Raw genomic sequence first — 22,916 nt, 5'->3', positions numbered from 1 at the left:
GGAAGCTCCTGGGCTACTTAAAACTCATCCAGGGTGTGATCCTATCCAGTCATGTAAATGGAGGGTGGCCAGACCCACACTAGTGCTCAGCCGCTTATGAATCACCCCAAACTTTAATAATCGACATGCATATTAACCATGCATGGTATTGTAATTTATAAATGGGCAAAGCTGGAAAAACTAACAGGCTCAATTTAAAAGTAGGACTGATTCCTTGTGAGAAAATGAGCCCCTTCACAATCTGAGGAGAGTGGTCGGCAGTACTTTGCAGAACAGCTACAAATGGCTACTGAGTTTAATGGCCAAAAGCAAATCTGAGACCACTAATTAATGTCCAGACCTGTTCCTTGTAAATATTCTGCAAAGCACATGAGTTTCTTATATAATAAATTCCAAGAGAACTCAAACGTTTTCTGTTTCTTCTGAATGTGCCTGAGTTTAGACAGCCTCAAATTGTGAAGCCGGATGGGGACAGCAGTGAGGGAGACAGGAGTGAAGGACTTGAGGGTGACAATACTGAGACTGCCACAGAATAGCTGTGATGTAGCTGAGCTCATGAATCAGAGAAGAGGCTGTGATGAGTCAGGAGGGAGAGAGCCAGAACGAGACCCTTCAGGTACTCCAGCAGCAAAGCAGGCCAGGGGCCTGGCTTTGGCCTCTGCCTCCTTGCTAGAGAAGGCTGACATTATGTTTTCAGGACCTGGACACACAAGAGCACGAGGCACTCATCAACAGGAGCAAGGGATAGCTCCTCTCAGTATCTTTTACTTCCTTCTGGGTTTGCATTTCTGTGAGTGCAGTACCACCCCCCACGAGGGCCAAGGAATAGGGTCCTATGGAGAAAGTGACGTTGGCTGCAAGCAAGCTGGAATGCAGAAGGTATTTCCACATGGCTCAGGGTGGGAGTCTCCCTTACGCCTACCATCATCCCTTATACTTCTCTCCAGGTGTGTGTGAGATCTATCTGTGCGGTGTGGGTGCATGTGTCCATGTCTGTGCTTGCAGATGCCAGAGTTGGGCGTCATGTCTTCCTCCATTACTCTCTACCTAGTTATTTAAAATGAGTTTTCACATTTACATATACAAAAATACTACACGCATGCACACATGTGGAGGTCAGGAGACAACTTGTAAGAGTTGGGTTTTCTCAGGCTGGGGAGATGGCTCAGAGGTTAGGAACACTGGCTGTTCTTCCAAAGGTTCAATTCCCAGCAACCACATGGTGGCTCATAACCCTCTATACTGAGATATGGTGCCCTCTTCTGGCCACAGGCACACATGCAGGCAGAATACTGTACAAATAATCTTTTTTCTAATTAAAAATATTTAAAAAATATAATTCACTTATTACAATTTATTCACTTAGTATCCAAGCTGTAGCCCCACCTTTATCCCCTCCCAATCCCATCCTTCCTCTCTCCCTCCCTCATTTCCTCCCAAGCCCCTTCCCCAGTCCACTGATAGTGGAGGACCTCCTCCCCTTCCATCTGATCCTAGCCTATCAGGTCTCATCAGGACTGTCTTGCATAGTCTTCCTCTATGTCCTGGTCAGGCTGCTCCCCACCTCAGGGGGAGGTAATCAAAGAGCCAGCCACTGAGTTCATGTCAGAGACAGTCCCTGTTCTCTTTATTAGGGAGCCCATTTGGAGATTGAGTTGCCAAGGGCTACCTCTGTGCAGGGGGTCCAGGTTATCTCCATGAATGGTCCTTGGTTGAAGTATCAGTCTCAGAAAAGACCCCTGGGCCCAGATTTTTTGGTTCTGTTGCTCTCCTTGTGGAGCTCCTGACCCTTCCAGGTCTTTCTATCTCCCCCTTCTTTCGTAAGATTCCCTGCACTTTGCCCAAAGTTTGGCTATGAGTCTCAGTATCTGCTTTAATACCCTGCTAGGTAGAGTCTTTCAGAGGCCCTCTGTGGTAGGCTCCTGTCCTGTTCCTTATTTTCACCTTCTTCTGATGTCTTTCCCATTTGCCTTTCTGAATGAAGATTGAACATCTTACCCAGGGTCTTCCTTACTTAGTTTCTTTAGGTGCACAGATTTTAGTATGATTATCCTATATTATGTCTAATATCCACTTATAAGTGAGTATATACCATGTGTGTCCTTCTGCTTCTGGGATATCTCACTCAGGATGATCTTTTCTAGATCCCACCATTTGCCTGCAAATTTCATGATTTCCTTGTTTTTAATTGCTGAGTAGTAGTCCATTGTGTAAATGCACCACAATTTCTGTATCCATTCCTCAACTGAGGAACATCTAGGTTGTTTCCAGATTCTGGCTATTACAAATAAAGCTGCTACAAACATGGTTGAGCAAATGTCCTTATTGTATACTTGAGCATCTTTTGGATATATGCCTGGGAGTGGTATAGTTGGATCTTGAGGAAGTGCTATTCCTGATTGTCTGAGAAAGCACCAAATTGATTTCCAGATTTTAGACTGCATAAATAATAAATAAATCTTTTTTAAAAAAATTGGTTTTCTCTTTCCGCTATGTGTGTTTTGGGAACTGAACTCAGGATGTCTGGCTTGATGGCAAGCACTCTTACTTGCTAAGCCATCTTGCTGGCTCCACCTTTTTCTTTGAGTTAGGGGCTCTCACTGAACCTGGAGCTCCCAGGCTCAGTTACACTGGCTGGTTGGTAACCCTAAGGTATCCTCCTGCCTCTGCACCCCAGCCCTGCACTGGGACTATAGGTATGTGCTCCATGCCTAGTTTTTTATGTGGGTCCTGGAGCTCTGAACTCAAGTGATGCTTGTACAGTGAGCACTTTACCCTCGGAGTCATGGCCCCACCCCTCTTGATCCAGACTTCATTCAAGGACTAGGGTCACACAGACATGCATTGTTAAAAATAAGCAAACACGGCCCTTATAGAGCTAAGGGAGTACAGCTACAGCGTGATGTAGCAAAGGAGACATGGAACCGGAGAGGTCAGAGCAGAGTACACATTCTGGAGCCTTCCTTGGGAAACTGACAAAGGACATGAGTAAGACTATGGAGTGGTATCTCATCTACCTGTGATGGGGCTGGGGGGGGGGGGTTAGGGGCACATGGGTAATGCAATGGAATGCCATAGGTTTTCCCAAATTAAGGATACAGAACATTTACTGCTGTGAGTTGGAAAGAAGAGATGGCACTTGGGGTTCCAAGCTAGGGATGCTGAAGTGCTCTTTCCAGTGGAAGACACGATGGTTATTTTCTCTCTGTTCTGGCTGAGCAGTAAAGGCCTGATGAGAAGAGTCTGTCGTCCCCTTCCCCCACCCTCTTTAAAGCTTGTTAGCACCATTCTCCTGTGTTGGTGCTGGGCAGGCACGACTCTATGACTAGCAGTGACAACTGAAGAAACAATCAACAAAGCAAAGCCAAACCAGCAACAAACAACCTGCCCTTAGCTTGGAATAGTCTGTATTCCAAGGAAACATTTGCATTCTGGAGAATGTTCCTCCTCTTATGTGAGTGCATGCTTCTAAACATAAATATGAGCACAGTTGCAATCATATGAAGAATATTATGTTTTCAGCTTTGGGTCTGGAAGACACATTAAGAAAAACTGCCATGCCATTCTACTTCTAGACAACATAAATCACTTCCTATTTTTGATTTACTCTCCATGTTGCAGAGATTATACCCAAAGTAAACTACTGAAATGTGTTTGGTGGAACATGCAGTTGTAATTTCAAGTAATTTACAACTCTGTTGTAGCAGCACAACTGCTGGGCTGGTTGTTTAGAGACAACAGTAATGCAAAATCGCTGGAGACATCTGACTTTTACATAGTTATCACATAAAACATAGTAACAGTACAGTACAGTAGCAGAGCGTGTTTCCTGAAGACAGTTATGGAAAAGTGAATTGTGTATTTTGCTTTTAAAGCAACCCTTGACTGGGCACGGTGGTGCATGCCTGTAATCATAGCACTTGGAAAGGCAGAGGCAGGAGGATCTCTGTGAGTTTGAGGCTAGCCTGGTCTACAAAGTGACCAGGACACTGGTCACCCAGGACAGCCAAGGCTACACAGAGAAACCCTGTCTTAAAAAAAAAAAAAAAAAAAAAAAAAAACAAGACCAAACAAAACATATAAAACAACCCTTGAAGGTACCATGAAATCATGACACCAGAGGTGGCGGATGGCAGGTCACCTCTGCTGTCATCCCCTTCTCACAGGTTGTCAGCCTGAATGGAAGGCCTGCTTCTTGAGTGGAAAGTAGCTCATTTCTGAGGCTGTATTGACATGGCTTCTATTGTTACAGGAACTGGCGCTGGGCTGTGTGAGAGTACACAGGGAAGGACACTCCTAGTTCCTTATCACAAGTCTTCACTTCCCGTGGCCGGGCACATGGCACCCTCAGTGGCATGGTGGCTCTGCAGAAAAGTGATGTCCCTTCTGGGCAATGCTTTCCTGCTTTCTAATTTCAGAGCTGAGGCTGTGGTGTTGCTAGGTAGAAGTGACCAAACATTCCGAGCAACCCCACCTCGCATCTTGAGGCTATCACACAACAAAATCCACTAGTTTCAAGTGTTCATTTGATAAATTTCCTTATCTGAATATGTGCCCATCACACAGACCCAGAACAGGCACCCTGTGTTAGAGGTGCCTTCTGACTCCCTGCATATGTGAGTACCTGCACTGTTTCCTTTGGCCCCAAGCAGCCATATATTAGCTTCCTGTCACTCATTGCCTTTTTGGGCTTTTTATCAATTTTTGATTCTAGTTTTATGGAAATTAGTCATAAAGCTCAAAATAGGGCATACTTAGGTATACACATTCAAAATAAAGTGAATTTGTCATTGTGGGATGTTCTATAAATGCCAATCAGGGGGAGGTGGCTGACAGCCGTTCAGATTGCCTGTGTCGTTGCTATTTTTTTTAGTCTAGTTTTGTATCAGTTGCTGAGGGAAGGGTGCAAATCTCCAGTAACGACAGGGGCAGATCTGTCTCATCAGCCTTGCCAGTGTTCTTGTTACATGGTTCTGAGGTGCGGCTGTGGGACGCGCACACTTGCCACAGGACACATTGGAACTTGATGCCGATTGCTTTCTTTCACACCTATGTAGTGGCTATATGCGCTTCCTGCTCATTTGTTTGCATGCTGTCTTTTCTTCCATTTACTTTTCTCCCCTTCTCGTTCTTGTTTTCTTATGTGTATGTGTGTCTTGTTCCCGTGTACCACTTGAGTGGCTGGTGCCTGTGACAGCCAGAAGATGGTGTCGGATCCTCTGGAACTGCAATTACAGAAGGTTGTGAGTCTCTGTGTGGGTGCTGGGAATTGAAAGTAAATCCTCTGGAAGAGCAGCCAAAGCTCTTAACTGCTGAGCCGTCTCTAGCCCCTCTTCATTTACTTTCATCCCAGTTCTTACAGTTAAAGTGCATCCTCTGCAGATGGCTTACTGCTCTGTCTTCTTTCATCCACCCTGATAATTCTTCCTTTTAAAAGAGTGGCTGGGGTGTGGCTATCTAAATAGTTATTATCTGTCATTTTATTTTCAGTTTTCTTCTTGTTTCTTCATTTCTCTTCTTCCTTGGTGGGGTGACAGTGGTACTACCTAAGTGCTCTTTTTTGGTTGGCATTTAAAAAACATCATCATCATCACGATCATGTTTCTGTGTGTGTTCGAGTGTGTGCCACAGAATGCATGTGAAGGTTAGAGGACAAGTCTGAGGTGGTTCTCTCCTTCCATCTTCCCATGAGTTCCAGGAATTGAACTCTGCCCACGAGGCTTTCACAGCAAGGCTCTTTACTTGCAGAGCCATTTCACTGATCTTTTGGGTTACTTGGTTTTGTATGATATCATAGTGGTGGCTATAGATTACAAAATAGATCTGTAACTTATCATGTTCATGAAGATGATAATATACTGCCTCACGTAAAACACAGAACTCATAACTAGGCAGAACCATATTCCTCCTCTCCTCTTCTTCATATTGTAGATTTTATAGGTAGTTCATCTACAAACATTATCACCTCGAAAGATGTGGAAGTACTTTTAATTTTAGGAACCTAGGGAATTCATAAGTAATATTAGAAGAACAAAAGAGAAGACAGGGAATGAGAATATGAATGAAAAACTTGCAGTAATCTGGACATTTATAATTTCTTATAAATAGTCTTCATATTTTGAAAATCTGAATTCCCATCTGGTATCACTTCTGTTTGGCCCGAAGAACTTCCTTTAGCTTACAGGGCAGGTAGGAATGCTGCCAGCAAGTCCCGTTTACCTCATAGGGTCTTCACTTCATGCTCACCTGTCAGGACTTTCCTTACCTGACAGAGAATTCTGGATTCACACTTTCCTTTAGCACTTTAAAGAGTCCATCCCAGCCTTTTTGAGGACCTGTGGTTGCCCATGAGACCAGGGATGGTCACTGTGTTATACCGTGTGGGCCTCTTCTGTGGCCCTGCATCACTGCTTGGCAGTTGTTTTGTTGCCAACCTACCTTGACATGAGGTTCTCTGGATTTACCTAACTGCTTGCTATTAGCATTTCATATCTGCAAACCTCTGTCTTTCCTCCATTTGGGTTTTTTGTATAGTTTCCATTGCTTGCCTAAGACATCTCATTTCTCTACTGAAAATTTCATGCATTGAAAACATGTGTCATCTGTGAAAAAAATGGGGAAGAGTTATTAGTAGTTACTTCAAAAATCCTTGTCTGTAAGTTCTAACATCTGGTTCATCTTGGGGTTGAACTTAATTGATTTTCTTTTATGTAGAGAATGTGTTCCATTTTCTTGATTCCTTCGATGTCGGAAAATTTTGGACTGTGTCCTGAATAAAATTAATGTTAAGTTGTTGAGAGTCTCCGTATTTTGAGCAGGCTCTGGTTTCTGGTGGCCCTCCCCCATCCTTAACTGGGAAGTAAGAGCTGGTTCTGCAGGTGTGGATCAAGGTCCAGCCATGTTTGTGGGTCTCAGGAGCTCCTCTTTCTTTTCTGTAGTTCTTCCATGCCTCTCAGTGTTTACAGACTCCATATCCCCTTTAATGATTCTCTAGGCCAGAGAGGACGTCACTGACCCATGTGCTCCCCAATTCTGCCGTGTGGGCGCAGACTACAGTTAGACCAGGCTTTCAAAAGGGCACAGAGACAAGAACACAGCTTGCTATTTCCCCACCCGCTCCTTCCTGAGTCTGCCTGCATCCACTCCTCCGCTCCGCAGGGCTGCGGCTTTCAGTCTTACTCCAGATTTCTGGCCTTTGGAATGGCTGTTTTAAGTCAGTGTCTCACACACTGTTCAGGACTCAGGCAGTCATTTGGAGGAACACAGTTTGGACCCTCCCGGCTGCCTTTCAGGATTCTACTCCTCTCCTCAGTATTTACGTTTCTTAGGTTGACTTGTGTGGTTTCCCAGGCCAGGAACAGTTTGAGTTTTTCATTGAGAGCCCTCATTATCCTGTTGTGACTACTTGGACTATACTTGGGTCCAGGCTAGAAGTTGTGGACATAGAATGTATAAAGCCCGTATCTCCCTTCTCATAAATATGAGTGTAGTCCACTTCACTCACTGGCCAGTTCTTTTAAGTAGTGAAGTTCTGGATTATTTGTTCACACCCTGTGGTGGTTTTCTGTGGGGACTATCAACTGTTTGGTTCTCAGATCACCATATGTGAAAGCAGAGACTTAATTTTGAACCTGATTTTTTCAACCATACAGCAATATTTAGTGAGTGCCTCTTCCGTGCAAGGCAGTGTATTGGAGAAATCAGAATAGGGTTAGAAGCAGAAAGCACAGCAAGGAACCCGGAATGAAGAGAAGTGAAAACATACGCGCACATTCGCACACAGGGCAGCACGGGATACAAATGGTAGGAACGGTAAACAAGGACCTGAGACTAAATGTTCTGTCTGCGCTTTCTGTAGGAGGTGGCATTTCAGAGGAGGACAGGAAGTAGAACCTACCAAAGTACGAGTACTGCTATCCAACAGTGCCCAGCTCAGAGGACACAGGAAAAGGCTTTGAATGAGAGGGTATGGCCAAGTGTGAGAGAGAATGACAGCGGATGCCTGTGCTGAGGGGTAATTAAATACGTGTCTAAAGGCAAGCAGTGTTTTAGCTGGCAATTCTAGAAGTCAGAGGCAGAGTAATTCTAAGAAGCAGAATATGAAAGTTATATATGGCCACAAGAAGTTTCTTGATACTCACTAGACTAATACAGTGAGAGGCATGGCATCCTTTTTGTTGACAAAAATAAGAACTTTTAGACAATGTTAATGGAGGTATAAATTGATGACAACAATTGCGGGAAGCAGCTTACCATAGAAACTGAACATATGTATAAGCTCACTCCTGAGTATGTCACTGTTCATTAAACACTGTTTTTAGCATAAAGAAATATGCAGTGTTTTCTACATATCCAACAACCTTTTACATTCATTTACCAGCTCTGGCAGCTGTACAGTGGAGCCCTTCAGATCCTGTGCACTGGATCACTTCCTTTGCAAATGAAGATAGTTTTACTTCTTTACTTTCAATCGCTCACCCCCACTGCCCCCTCCACTCCAGGGTCTCTGTAGATCAGGATGGTTTTGAACTCTGCTGCTCAGGATGATCCTCCTCTCCTGTACATTCTCAGTGCTGGGGACTGAACCCGGGGGTTTGTGCATGCTAAGCAAATGCTCTCTTTCCTGAGCTACATTTCTAGCCCCTGCTAAAATCTGATTTCATCTTGTCTTAATGGTCTATAATCTTTTCTGTATGTTGGTGAATTTAATTTGCTAATATTCACAGATTTTTGGGTTTGTTTGTGAGAGACACTGATCTTGATGTTTTCAGAGGGGTCTTCTCTTGTTTAGGTTTTGAGGTAATGCTGGCTTGATTGAATAAAGGCATTTTTGTAAGTATGTGTTCATTTTCATGCAGGCCAGAATGATCCTTTGTGATATCTTCTTTGACTCATTAAAAGCATGCTGCTTAATTTTCAAATATCTGGATATTCCCTCAATTATTTTACTGTTGATTCCTAATTTAATTGGGTTGTGATGAGCAAACACATTTGTCTGATATAATTTTTTAAAGATTTATTTTATTTTATGTGTACAAGTGTTTGCTTATATGCATATATGTGCACCACGTGTTCCTGGTACCCATGAAGGTCAGAAGAGGGCAGTGGTCTCTCTGGGGCTGGAACAATAGATTACTGTATGCCACCATGTGGGCACTTGGAACTGAACAAAGTCTCTGTGATAGTAGTAAGTGCTGTTAAATGCTCAGCCATCTCTCTAGCCCCCAAGATCAATTATTTCAAAGTTTAAATCTGAGATTTATGACCTGGTATAATCTTTTTAAGATTATAAAGAAGCAGAGCAGTGCATGCTTGTAATCTCAGCACTCAGGAGACTGAATTGGGAGGTCTGAGCATTCAAGAATACCTTGGTCTATGTGGAGAGTTCCAAACAGCCTAGGCTGCACAGTAACCCTGCTCCAAACAAACTAATAACAAAATGATAAGAAATAATATAAAATACTTTGCACTCTGCTGCCACAGGGCATACCATTTGCTGTCAGTCAGATCTGGCTGAGAGAGAGTGGCACTCTTGGTGATGACCGAGTTCCATTACATTTGAATTATCTCTCTCTTTGCTTTTAGTTTTGTGTAGTTTTGCTTCATTTACTTAACTTTTTCTATTTTTAGAAGTTTAAAGTTAGAAACATATAGATGCTTGCCAACATGAGAATGGCTAAACTGCCAACAATTCAATGTGGTAATGTCACGGCATCAGCGGAAAGAAACACTGCGTACCAACATAAACACCTCTCAGAATCACAGAGTGGGGGGAAAAAGGAAGGTTGTGCTTGGCTTCGCTCACCTTTAATCCCAGCGCTCAGAGGCAGAGCCAGGCAGATCTCTGAGTTCCAGCACAGACAGGCTAACCAGAGAAACCTGTCTCGAAAAACAAACAAGCAAACAAACAAAAAAATTAAAAAAGGAGGGGAAAGGTACAAGGAGAACACGGTGTACAATCATGGTTTCATCATGAGCAGCTCAGAGCCAAAGCTATAAATGAGTCTACCTGGAGGGCGGACAACAGAGAAGACAGAAGAGGGGTCCCCACCAGTCTGAAGGGCAGACACGGTGGAGGGGCAGCCTGTAAGGCTCCGCCTCCAAGAGGAGCCCCTTTTCTTTGGGGTCACCTGCCTTCCAGGTGGAGGGCCCCATATCTACAAGCCCGTGAGCAGCACTAGCTGGACGTCAGCAATGACGTTCACTATTGTTTGTTTATGTTTAAGAGAACTGTGACGTTATACTGAATTATATGCAAAAGAAAGCTTTTAAAATAAACCTGTTAAGGCTCGTGACGACAAAACACTGTCTAATGAGGGAGGGAGGGCGAAACACCTCTAATTCCATCAAGGCTGTCTGTCAGTCCAGCCTTCATCCCCCTAGTTGTGGTAAGGGCAGAGAACTGGTGACCGTGTGATAGGGGTCTTTCAAAATCTAAGATGTCATCAAGATTTCTGAAATTACAAGTATGCAGGTGACATCCTCTCAAAATCTTCCTGGCTGGAGGCCAGCAGTATTGGGTTTGTCCTTGAGAGAAGGCGGGATGGACGTGTGTCTAGTGCTCCTATCGTAACTGTACACAGTGCTCTCCTGCAGTCCCTGCTTTGAGGAATTCTCTGGAGGAACTGACATATAGCTGTGTTTGGTTAAAACTCCCGACCCCGTTTTGGGTGTGTGTATGTTTGTGTGTGTGCCCATGTGTGAAGGCAGGAGAAAAACTTGGGGTGTTGTTGCTCAGCAGCTCCCCACTTGCGCGCGCATGTGTGTGTGTGTGTGTGTGTGTACAGAGGCCATAGGAGGATGCTGCATGTACTACTCTATCCCTGCAGATATGATCTCCTGAATCCAGAGCCTGGTTGGTGGCCAACAAGCCCAGCCATCTTCCTGTCTTCATGTCCGAACACTATGGGCTTACAGGCATGTGCACGCACCCACACTCAGCTTTCTCCGTGGGCTCTGGGGATCTGAACTCAGGTCCTTACGCCTATGCCGCAGTGCTCTTACTCACTGAGTCACCCCCACAACTGTACCTAGTATTTTGAGACAGGTATTTTGCTGGTCTAGAACTTACTAAGTAGGGGAGGGCAGGCTGGCAAACCCTGGGGGATCATCTTGTCTCTGTTCTCTCCGCCCTGGGAGAATAAGCATGTATTACCATGCCTGGCTCTTTATTCCGATTCTAGGGATCGAACTTACTTGACTGAGCCATCCCTACCCGAGTACTTCTCTCTCAGTGTGCAGGAATGGTGCCTTGGAGAGTGGTAGCACCTCCCGAATGTGGGGTGTGCACATACAGCACAGATGTTGTTGCTGGGAACCGAACTTGACTCTCCTGCAAGAGCAGTACCAGGTCATGGTCTGCATTTTGAGCATGCTCCTGCAGAACGGTGAGGCGTGCACCTCACTGCTCTAAGGACCACACTTTAAAACTGAGCTCTTAATGCATACATTCTTAAAACTCTAAGACATTAAATAGCATCGATCATTAAATCAATTTAGTAGGCCTGGCCAGCAATTCAAAAAGATATAAGATTATGAGTCCATCATACTCAGTGTCTTCAGTAGGGTTGCTATTGCTAGGACGAAACACCATGACCAAAAAACAAGTTGGGGAGGAAAGGGTTCATTTGGCTTAGACTTCCAGCTCACAGTCCATCACTGGAGGAAGTCAGCACAGGGATGCAAGCAGGGCTGGAACCTGGAGGCAGGAGCTGATGCAGAGGCCGTGGAGGGGTGCTACTTATTGGCTTGCTCAGTCTGCTTCTTACAGAACCCAGAACCACTAACCCAAGGGTGGCACCACCCTCCATGGGCTGGGCCCTCCCCCACAATTAATGAATTGGGAAAATATCACTAAAATTACAGCTGGATCTCATGGAGATATTTCCTCATCTGAGGTTCCTTCCTCTCTGATGACTTTAGCTAGTGCCAAGTTAACACAAAACCAGCCAGTACTCAGTGAGTACTGTTTTACACAACTGTATGAAAATGTGTATATTGCTATACATGATGCAAATACGTGTGTGTGCATGAGTTTAACTGGGAATGGCAGCCAAAAAAGTTTGAAAGGTACTAGTCTAAGGACTTTATTGTATCATTAAGTGACAGACACATTGACTTCATGGGAATTTATGAGTCCAGTTGATTCTGTTGAACTTGAAGCTAAACACGCCTTGGACTATCTCACTCTCACAGACTTCCTTTGCCTAGGTTTCTCCTTTACCTCGGCCTATGGAAACCTTACCTTCCTTCAAGACAGATGAGGTCAGGCCCAGGCTTCCCCTTCACTCTCCCTGCCTTGTCCAGGTATATCTTCCTTCCAGAACGTGATTCGCTACCATCTATCTGACACACAGGGTAACCTGCCCTCTTGTTAGCTACCTCTGCTAGGGTACACCCTTCCTCTCCTGAGGGCTGGGTGATGCTGCACATACCTTTTTCTCTCAAGGATGTCCAGCAATTCTGTGCTCAAGTAGGGTAAAATAACTAGCTTGAGCAGAACAGCCAAACCACACTTGTATGTTACAATGTACTATTTGAACATTACAGAAATCAGGTAACTGACAGATGTGACAGTGGGGAAGAGACGAACAGGAGAAAGCGGAAGTTTTAGAGTCCATATTAAAGATCTATAAACTAGCTGAGCAGTGGTGGCGCATGCCTTTAATCCAAGCACTTGAGAGGCAGAGGCAGCTGGATCTTTGAGTTCTAGGACAGATTGAGTTCCAGGACAGCCACAGCTACACAGAGATACCCTATCTTGAAAACCAAACCAACCAAACCAACCAAAAATCTGTACAATATGCCTCAAAAGCATACAATGCATACATGTAGGCAAAACATTTACACATAAAATAAAATGAATACATCTAATAAAATTCCTTCAATGTATTGATTTGTGTGTGTAACTCCTTATGTGGGAAAGTATTCTAAAACTTAACATTTAAAAAACAAAGACTTTAACACTCATTCGTGGCCGTGGAGATAGCTGAGGGTAAAGAGCCTGCGGTACAACCCGATGAACTGAGTTCAGGTCTCCAGAACAGAAAACGGTTGGACACACTAGTGCAAGTGTCTAATCTTCCTGGGAGGTGGGAGGCAGAGACAAGAAAACGTCAGAAGCGCAGGGCCAGCTCACTTTGCACATCAGCGAATAATAAGAAAACCCTGTCTCAAGGAAGACAGCAAGGACTGACAGCTGAGGTTGGTCTCTGACCGCCACACATGCACTGTGGCACACTCATGCCCACGCTCACACAAATAGATGAATACTCCCCTGGCCTACAAAATAACTTCATTTACTGTGAGCTGGTTACCACTTTTAATTATTATGATTTATCAAGTTATTCCACAATTTCCTATTGGCATTGAAAGAGAAGTTATCTTCTGATTAAATTTTCCTTGAAAATATGACCTAATTTCCAAATGCTACACATGACAACATTCTTAATTCTCCAATGACACAAATAATTTACTGAGCTCACGAAGAAGGGGCACCAGGAGCCTTATGCTCTCCTGTGTGAGGTGGTGTGGCAGTGAGCACTCGTGGGGCTGAATGACGTCTGTTCCATTTCCATAAGCAAAGTGGGAGCCAGGACCCTGCCGAGATGTGGACGCAGAGAGCTGGAGCTCCTGAGCCACGCTGGCTCGTGAAGGGCATTCTACCCTTACACCCCAGGTGAGCAATGAGGAACTAGGGGCATCAGAGCTGGCTCTTTATTCTCTTGTTTAAGCAAGAAGGTCCAGAAAACGTAAGGGCTGCCTTTCCCAGACTTCATGGAACACCAGTCAAAAGAGAATGTTTAGACTGATAGTAATCTATTTACTTTGAACAGCCCAGCTGTTTAACTGTATACAGATTTAGCCAATGAGTACACATTCCCACACAGACTATTACGCAAATATTTTAGAAGACTATGTCAAATAATATTTGATTGAAAACTATTTTATTTGGTTGAATGTCAATTACTGTGCTATGCATGGGCTTCTAGATCTTAGTGTTTACTTGTCCAAAATTGGAAGAATAATTCTACAAATTTAGCTTTCATTCTTCAATGAAAGGAAAATGTCAAAATGTCAGGGTTATTTACTTAGCTGATGAGTAAATTCATAAGTTCTAAGGTTCTCTTAAGCCAAGGTAGTCAAAAACTGAAATCTAATGTAATATATATATATATCATATATATGATATATATATGATAAATCACTATGTAGACACTATTCTATACCTCCACAGAGCTTATTAAATAGTATTTTCAATTGGAATCCATTCCTACAAATACATCACATGTATAAAGCTATTGTATACCAATGTTGTGTATATACATGCAAACTCCCATGAATGACTGACCACTCTCGTGGTAGCAATGGTGTTCAACGCACAGCTTTCCCAATCAACTTCGGATACTGCAGTATCATATCAATTAAACCCTCAAGATTTCAGGTGATTTGGTTTATTGTACACACTACTTCCCTCAAGATGATTAAAATGACTGGGGCAAGGCTTGGTTCTAAAGCTAAACAGCCCCCTTTCCGAGTAGCATCTGTGGTAATGACAGGTTCTCATTTACAGCAACAGAGCATGACTCACTACTTGCAAGTAACTTCAGCTTTGCCTCTAGTATGGGTGATGGATTGTTTTGTTTTCTGTTTTTAAATGGAACCATCCATCTTCCAACCTCTATAGCCACAGAGTGTGGTGGCAAGCTGAGCCCAGGGGTACAGTTTTGTTTTTTTTTTTCATGTTCCAGAACAAAAGTATCTGTCTGGCTTAAAGAATTTACTCGTGACCTTGGCCTTAATAGTATATTACTCTAAACAAGGGTTAACTTCTCTGGAGCCCCCACAGATCAGCTAATTTCTATACTGTTTATAACCATGAAAAGGCTACATTTTCGTGTATATGTGACTGTCTTAAAGAGCATTTCTTCTTGAGCACGGTACAATAAAAGGGCTATACGGCTTGCACCCTGTAATTCATTTTGCTCTGAGGTCAATATTATAGGTCAAGCTTCACTAATTTCTATGGCCCATGGAAGGGTTCTTGGGTGAAAAGTGCTTGTTAAAGGAACTAGAAAACAAACCAGGCATTGCAGCAAGTGTAAGAAGGGAGCAAGAGTGAGGTGAAAGAAAGGAGCCGAGGCTGAGGCATATCAGGAGGAGACAAACAAGAGGGAAGGTGGCTGGGCGGGGCTCAGAGCACAATGCATTAGCTGTTGATGGAGGAGAGGGAGGAGGCTCAGGGAGGTGCAGAAAGGTGGTCCAGTGCCCAGTCGATCTGGGGTCTGGGGCCCGGAAGATACAAGACTAATCTGCAGTATTCCATAGTACACAGAATACAGTGGGATATGTTGAAGGACAGGGGCATCAACCCCAGGAGTTCACTGGCTAAAGCTAGAGAAATCTGGGCAAAAGGAAAACTGAACTAAAACCTACAGAGTGAACTACAAAGTTGTCACTTGGCGAATACCGCAGTGGTAAGTTCCTCTGCTGTCAGCCCGACATACAGATAGATGGTAAAATCAGAAGGCCAGACTCTCAGGAGAAATGAGATAGCAGCAAAAAAGACAAGTGTCACTCTCAAGATAGTTACATTTCCAAAGAAACAAACAGTTATGCTTCACTGGGTAGCCTGGAGATGCCATACCACACCAGGAGAAGAGCCCTGCAGATCCACACACCTCCTGACCATACTGTGGATGCTTCTGCGGCCTTGGCCACATATACACAGCTTCAACAGAGCCAGGAGAAAGAAAAACCTACACACAAAAGAGACCAGGGAACAGGAGACTAAGAAGATGCAATAGGTAACCGCGTGGGTCTTGAGAACGGGTTGGGGTGGAAAAGATTACAGGGAGAGAACGACAGCAAATTCAATGAAGGCCTGTGGCTTCGTCAACAGTAATGTGAACTGTAGGGTTTGAGACAAGAATGACTATGAATATCATCAAGTATGTGTGTTATGAACATGTGTGCACATGCATGTGGAGGCCAAAGGACAACCTTGGTGTCACCATCAAGGATGCTGTTTATTTTCTGTGAGAACAGCTCTCACCTGGAGCTCACTAATGGGCAGACCGGTTGGCTACACAGCCCCAAGTACCCTCCTTACGACTTGTGCCTGTGCCCAGCATGGACCCAGGAAGCACTGCCCGAGAGAGAACTGTACTATTAATGTTACTTTTCTGTAAATATAAATTATGTAAAAATAAAATGCACAAATGACAGCAGCCACAAGAACAGCATGGACTCTGTCCCACCCCCAACGCTGTCAACCCTCCTCTCCCCCTGACTTTTCTACTAGTTACCACTTTCTAAAATGGCACTTATTTTACATGTTTAATTTATGATGCATCTCCGCCACAACTGTCAGCATTACGCAAGCAGGGCTCATTTGTCTTGTCCACTGTGGTATCCACTGTGTCTAGGACAGCACCGAGAACAGAGAGAGGCAGCTACAGACAGGAAGATTCCAGAAGACGGCAGAGTACAATTTGAAAAGCACATCTAGAGGTGCAAAATTTTTGACTCCTTAACTTCTAGATGCTAACCAACCCCCATTTCCTCCAAAGAGCACAGAGCACGGGTGGCTCATGCCTCCACTCATTCTGTGGACTGAGCTAGGCAACAGGGGCTACGGATGAGCTACTGGTGGACTGAAGACAGTATATATCTAAAACAGGGCAGAAGAGGACAAGACGCAGGAATAAAGTGCTCTGGGCACTTTAAGGAGAGAGACAAGAATAAAAAGAAAGTCTTCATAAATTTAGCAGGGCCTTCAAGGAGTGTTCAGAATATGAATACGTGAAATGACAAGGTAAGAGGGAATGACATGCAGATGGCAGAGAAGGTGAAAAGGGACCTGCACGTCCAGATGAGAGAGCTACAGGAGCAAATCCATACAGGGAGGTTGGGAGAACCAGACGTAAAGCTGCCTGGGGCAAGAGGCCAGGAGGTTGGGAGAAGAAGCTTAGGGGATGTGAGCTGTCTAGAGTCCCAGAGTAAAAACATCAGATGGTAATAGGGCACTGCTCTGCAAAACTCTGCATGGAAGAAGGAAAAGAAAAATCAGAATTCTGGACTCAAAGAATCACAAGAACTCTTTGGTATAATTCTGTACAGCCTTGCATCATAATACTGTGTGTGTATGCACATGTGTGTCTATGTACATGATGAGGGCAAGTGTGTCTCTCTGTGTATGTATGTGTGTGCACATACATATGTGTGCTGTTGGCATCAGGAGTCTTGCCCCTCTGCTCTCCATCATCTTCATGAAGCAGGGTCTCTGAACTGAACCCAGAGCTCACAGATGCAGCCAGGCTAGCTAGCCACCTTGCTCTAAGGATACTGCATTGGCACCTTGTGGAGGCTGTCACTGCAGGTAGCCACACGCCCACCCAACATTTATGTAGGTCTTGGAGACTGGAACTCCCATCCTAGCTAACACTGGGATGACAAGCACTTTCTTCAGTGAGCCACCTCCCCAGCTCCTCCACCTTCATTTTGAGACAGGGTATCTTGCTGAATCTGGAGGTCACCAATCTGGCCAGACTAGTTAAACAATGAGCTCTGGGGAATCCCTCTGTTTCCACCATCACAGCACTGGAGTTGCGAACATATGTCTCTGAGCCCAGCTTTTTACATGGGTGCTGTGGATCTTCCCCCTGTGCAGCCAGCATTTACCAATGAAGACCCGCCTCCAAGCTCCCACAGGGCTTCTTTTAACCCACCTCTCCAGTGCCATGGATTTGAGCCCTCGGGTCACATGATGCTTCCGGATTTTGCTATAGGTTCATCTCATGAAGTGGCCAAGAAGACACACATTCTCAAAATGAATAGGAGGATTCTTGGTCCAATTTCCATCCAAAGATGACACAACCCTGAGTGGGTGGACACTATCTCCTAGGATCCTCTCTTCTTCAGGTCATGCACCCTCCCTCTGCTTACCTCTTGTGTTTTACAGGCTCTTTACTATAAATCACATTTACACCTGCTTTTCTGTCTCACATTTGGGCTTACTAGTGTAATGCTAAACATGATCTCAAACTAACATATGGGTCTCTTCATCACAGTTCAGGCTAGCACAGGGTGAAAATATCTCCTGGAAAAAGGTTGCTTTGCTGATGCAAATAGCTGGGCCCAACTTTGCACTAGAACACTAGACAGCAGTGGTGGCAACAGGAACAGGTCATTGCTACAAAAACACTTAGAAAAGTATCTTACAGCATCATTATTTTTGTAGCACTTAAGTTCTAAGATTTACTGACAATTTACATTTGCCAGGATTTTGGGAAATAGTGTCAGAAGATTAAAAAAGGCTCGCACAATACAGAAGCAATCAATACAGAGGCTGTACCAGAAAAACATGAAATAGATTCAGTGTGCCAGTCACTTTTACACCAACCTGACACAGGCTAGTCACCTGGGAAGAGAGCCTCTCAGTTGAGAAAATGTCACCATAGGCCTGGCCTGTGGGTAGGTCTGTGGTGTGTTTTTGATGATTGATCTAAGAGAGCCCAGTTCAGTGTGCGTGGTGCCACTTCTAGGCTGGCGGTCCTAGGTAACTTTAAAGCAGGCTGAGCAGGGTGTGAGGAGCAGGCCAGTAAGCAGCACTCCTCCCTAGCTACTGCATTAGCTCCTGCCTCCAGGTTTCTGCCCTGTTTGAGTTCCTGCTCAGACTTTCTTGGATGATGGCTTACAAGCTGTAAGAAGAAATAAACCCTTTCTCGAAGGTGCTTTTGGTAATGGTAATTTATCACAGCAACATAAACCCTAACAAGACAGCCAACAATCTGTATTAGGAGTTGTCTTAGCCAGGGTTTCTATTGCTGTGATGAGACACCACGACCACAGCAACTCTTATAAAGGAAAACATTTTATTGGGGCTGGCTTACAGGTTCAGAGGTTTAGTCCTTTATTGTTATGGCGGCAAGCTGGGAGCATGCAGACAGACATGGTGCTGAAGAAGGAGATGAGAGCTCTACATCTACAGGCAGCAGAAGGAGACTAGGCATAGCCCGAGCATCTGGAACCTCAAAGCCCGCCTCCACAGTGACACACTTCCTCCAACAAGGCCACACCTCCTAACAGTGCCACTCCCTATGGGCCAAGCATTCAAACACAAGGCTAAAGGCTATTCCTATTCAAACCACCTCAAGTATTTATCTACAATAGTCACTCTCACTTTTCAGCCTCATTCTTCACAATAGCTATGAAGTGGAATCAACCCAGGCACCGTGGATGAGCAAAAGAACAAGGAAACATGGTATACACACACCACAGAATATTACACAACTGTAAACAATTCTGTCATTTATAGCAACATGGATGGAAGATGCAAATAAGTCAGGCACACAAAGACAAACATTGTATGTTCTTACTTATATGTGGCTGCGCCACACTGACGTATCTCAGAGAAGCAGAAAGTGTAGAACAGTGGTTACCAGAGCCTAGCAAGGGCGCGTGGGAGGAGGAACGTTGTTGGAAATATGAGGTGAACAACTTTTAGCACAGGAGAACTGCTATGGCTGGCACTAATCAAGTGACTATTTCAGAACAGCTGTAGTGAGGATTTGTGAATGCTCCCAGAACAAAGAGCAAACGTCTGAGGTGACAGATAATGCCACGACCCTGATCTGACTCCACACTTGTATTAAAATGTAAATAGATACATTTCCTGTGTCAAATAAAAAAACTACAGTAAAAAATAAAAGGGCTAGCCCCTCTTTCGCTATTCACTTACTTACCTTGGGCTTCAATTTTGTTTAAAGAATACACTCAACCAAATCAATGAAGGAAACAGAGGTAAAGCCATGCAGAGTATGGGAGGTCATACAACTGTAGCTTTGTCCTCTCTTTCTGGAAAGAGGACCCCAGCCTGTTCCCTGCTTCCCTGGATTCATGTTCTTCCCCACAGAGTCCGGAGTGGACTGCGGAGGGTCACGCTGCTCCTTCTGCCTCTTACACAAGGTCCAGAGAACAGCTGGCTGCTTCTTACGACGCATTACCAGTGTCTGTAGACCCTGAGCCACTCTCTGCGGGTCATTGAACACTTTCTCCTTTATTCTTTAGAGTGGGGTAGGGGCTGGGATCTCACTGTGGTATTTCCCAGCAGAACTCTGAAGGCCTTGGCCCTAGGCTGTGGCAAGGAAGCTGGGCTTCAGCTGAAGCCTTGCCAGATGCTCCTGGACCCCCACTTTGCTCCAGGCAAACCAGGTCCTTGATGGTGATGGTGACAACCTTACAGCTTCTGTGGTTTCCCTTCACTGTGCATCCTCAGGCTTTTCTGAGCTTTTGAGTTTTTCATACTGAATCAGTATTACTGAAGTCAGGGTTTTATTTCTGACAGGTTTGGTAGGGTAAACAGAAGCTACTCAAGTACACAGGACTTCTCGAGAGGCATAGAACAGTGCTCCAGAGCTTTCTATGAGCTGCTGCAAGCGTCAGCATCTCTGGGGCCACTGACAACCTCAGCCACCTACTGCAAGAAGCGGCACAGTTTGGATGCAGAATGTTCTTCAAAGGCCCACACCTTGAGGGCTTGGTGTCCTGCTCATAGGGCACCTGAGTGTTTAGCAGAGGCACTGAGAGTTGCTCATGAAGTGTGCAGCAGTTACTCATGGGATACACAGGGATGGGAAGGAATATTTAGCTGTTCTCTTCTGAACTGTGGTTTTGGGATCAGAGTAGAGTAGAGGGGGTGTTTAGGCCCTCTGACATATGAGGACTGCTAAGCAGCCTGAGCCTGAGTAATGCCTGCTAGATGCTGATATGTGCATCAAATGATCAACAGCCAGTGTCACAGGCAATTCTCTAGCTGGCTTACCTTTAGTCTGTCTTTAGGCAGCGCCACGACCCCTTGTTTAATGATTTCCAAGACTCTTTCCACTGACAGCTCGGCTCCAGCTTGCAGTAGCCTTGAGCTAAAGAAGGAGATCACCTGTAAAGAAAGAGCCATTTTAAAAAAAAGATTTATTTAATTTCATTTTACGTGTTAGGCCAGCACGTTCTGTATGTGCAGTACATGCATTCCAGGTGTCCATGGAGGTCAGAAGAGGGCATCAGATGCCCAGGAATTGGAGTTCAGAGGTTGTGAGCCAGTGTGTGGGTGCTGAGAACTGAAGCCAGGCCCTCTGCACAAGCAGCCAGTGCTCTTAACCTCTGAGCCATCTTTCCAGCCCTGAAGTTATTGTTTATCAATCACTTCTATAGTCCTCCTGCCTCAGCCTCTCAAGGAGCTGGGATGATAGGTGTGTGATACCCAGGGCATATGCTGTTTAACCATGCAGTTATCTCAAATGTATTTCTGGTGACACTTTCCTCACATGAAGTCAAGCCTTCCAACTTCCAGTTTTAAAGGGACCCAGAACCTGCTTTATCTGACCACTGGCTGTTGACCTCTCTTTACAAGGTTTTTGGTCCTGAACGGCAGGATGTTCATTCTGGCTGCTAATAATCCTGATGCTGCAACCTCCCAGCTTGCCCATTTTCTATTTGCTCTTTGTTATGGAGGAGTGCCGAGCAGAAGGTAGGAAGGAAAGCAGAAATCTTCAAGGTGTCAATTTCCAAGCTTAATAAGAGACCCCTGCATTCTTATCCCCAATCGCCAGGGTATCAACAGCCAGCTTCCGTTTGATGTCACCACACAGCCTGACCTATGCGGTAAGATGCTAACATAGTCCCTTTCTAGATCACTAATCATTTGTAAGGGAAATGAAAAGCTGCAGGATAGGGATGTCATACTGACTGAATTTTGCCTTGCAAGTTTGAGGACCAGTGTGCAATTCCTAGAACTCACATCAATTCAGATGTAGCTTGTGCTTATAATCCCAATGCTAGTGAAGCAGAGGCAAGGAGGATCCTGGTGCTTGTTGGCCAGCTAGTTTACCCCACTTGCTGAGTTCCAGGTTACTGAGAGACCTTGTCTCAGAAAAGAAAAAAAGAAACAAAGAAAAAAAAAGGTGTTGTACTTGAGGAATGGCATCAAGGTTCACACTTGGTTTCCACACAAGCATGCCAGCACACAGAAACATAAACACACATACCAAAATAAATGCCAAAAACAACTGAAAGCAGAGCAGGAGATGTAGCTTAGTTCTAGAATGCTGGACAGCTTGTGTGAAGTCCTGTGTTCAAGCCTGAGTTCTGCAAAATCCACGCCCACTACCAGTCTAGCAAACCACAAGGAATGCCGTCATTGTTTTCCAACAGAGTACTATTAAAGCCACAGTGTTACAGCTCAGGAAGGCTGCTGACCCTCTTCACTCAGAAGGGTAACAGTGATTATAGTCAGACATTCAAAAATATAAACGTTTGTTTCTAAAGGCTGAACATCAGGCTGGTGAGACAGCTCAGTGAGGCGCCTGCCACCACGCCAGATGACCAGCATTTGACCTCTGAGACCCACATGGTGGAAGGAGGGAACCCATTCTCTGAGTTGTCATCTGATCACCATATATACACATATAATACATACACACACTTTTTTTTTTTTTTAAAGAAAATTAAAAAACTTTCCCATTTCTGTTGTTTTCTACATGGCTTCTATTTCATATGTGAAATAGGTATACAAAATTTTGAAAACCTTTACATGCTTTCTCTGAAATATCTCTCTTCACATCAACAGTTATTTTTATCTCTTTCTCTCTCTGTTTATTTAGAGACAGGGTCTCTCTATATAGCCCTGACTATCCTATATTCATTCATTTATTCATTCTTAAGGTTTCTTTATATAACCCTGGCTGTCCTGGATTCATTCATTCATTCATAAACAGGGTTTCTCTATATAGCCTTGTCTGTCCTAACTTCATTGATTGATTGACTGATTCATTCATTCATAGGCAGGGACTGCCTACCTCTATCTCTATCTATCTATCTATCTATCTATCTATCTATCTATCTATCTATCTATCTATCTA

General features: G+C 44.4%; 1 protein-coding gene across 1 annotated transcript in view; it reads right to left on the bottom strand.

The window, feature by feature from the left end:
* Dym (dymeclin) overlaps positions 1 to 22,916 on the bottom strand; it is a 276,645-nt gene that overhangs the window by 25,382 nt on the left and 228,347 nt on the right. The window contains exon 16 of the mRNA XM_055622878.1: positions 20,825 to 20,938. Coding sequence (XP_055478853.1) covers positions 20,825 to 20,938 — 114 coding nt within the window. The remainder of the gene's footprint in view (positions 1 to 20,824; positions 20,939 to 22,916) is intronic.

This window comes from Psammomys obesus, unplaced genomic scaffold (assembly GCF_907164565.1).
Source record: "Psammomys obesus unplaced genomic scaffold, mPsaObe1.curated_primary_1811, whole genome shotgun sequence".
NCBI lineage: Eukaryota > Metazoa > Chordata > Mammalia > Rodentia > Muridae > Psammomys > Psammomys obesus.
The sequence above is the reverse complement of the archived record's forward strand: the minus strand, read 5'-3'. Positions and strand labels throughout refer to the sequence as shown.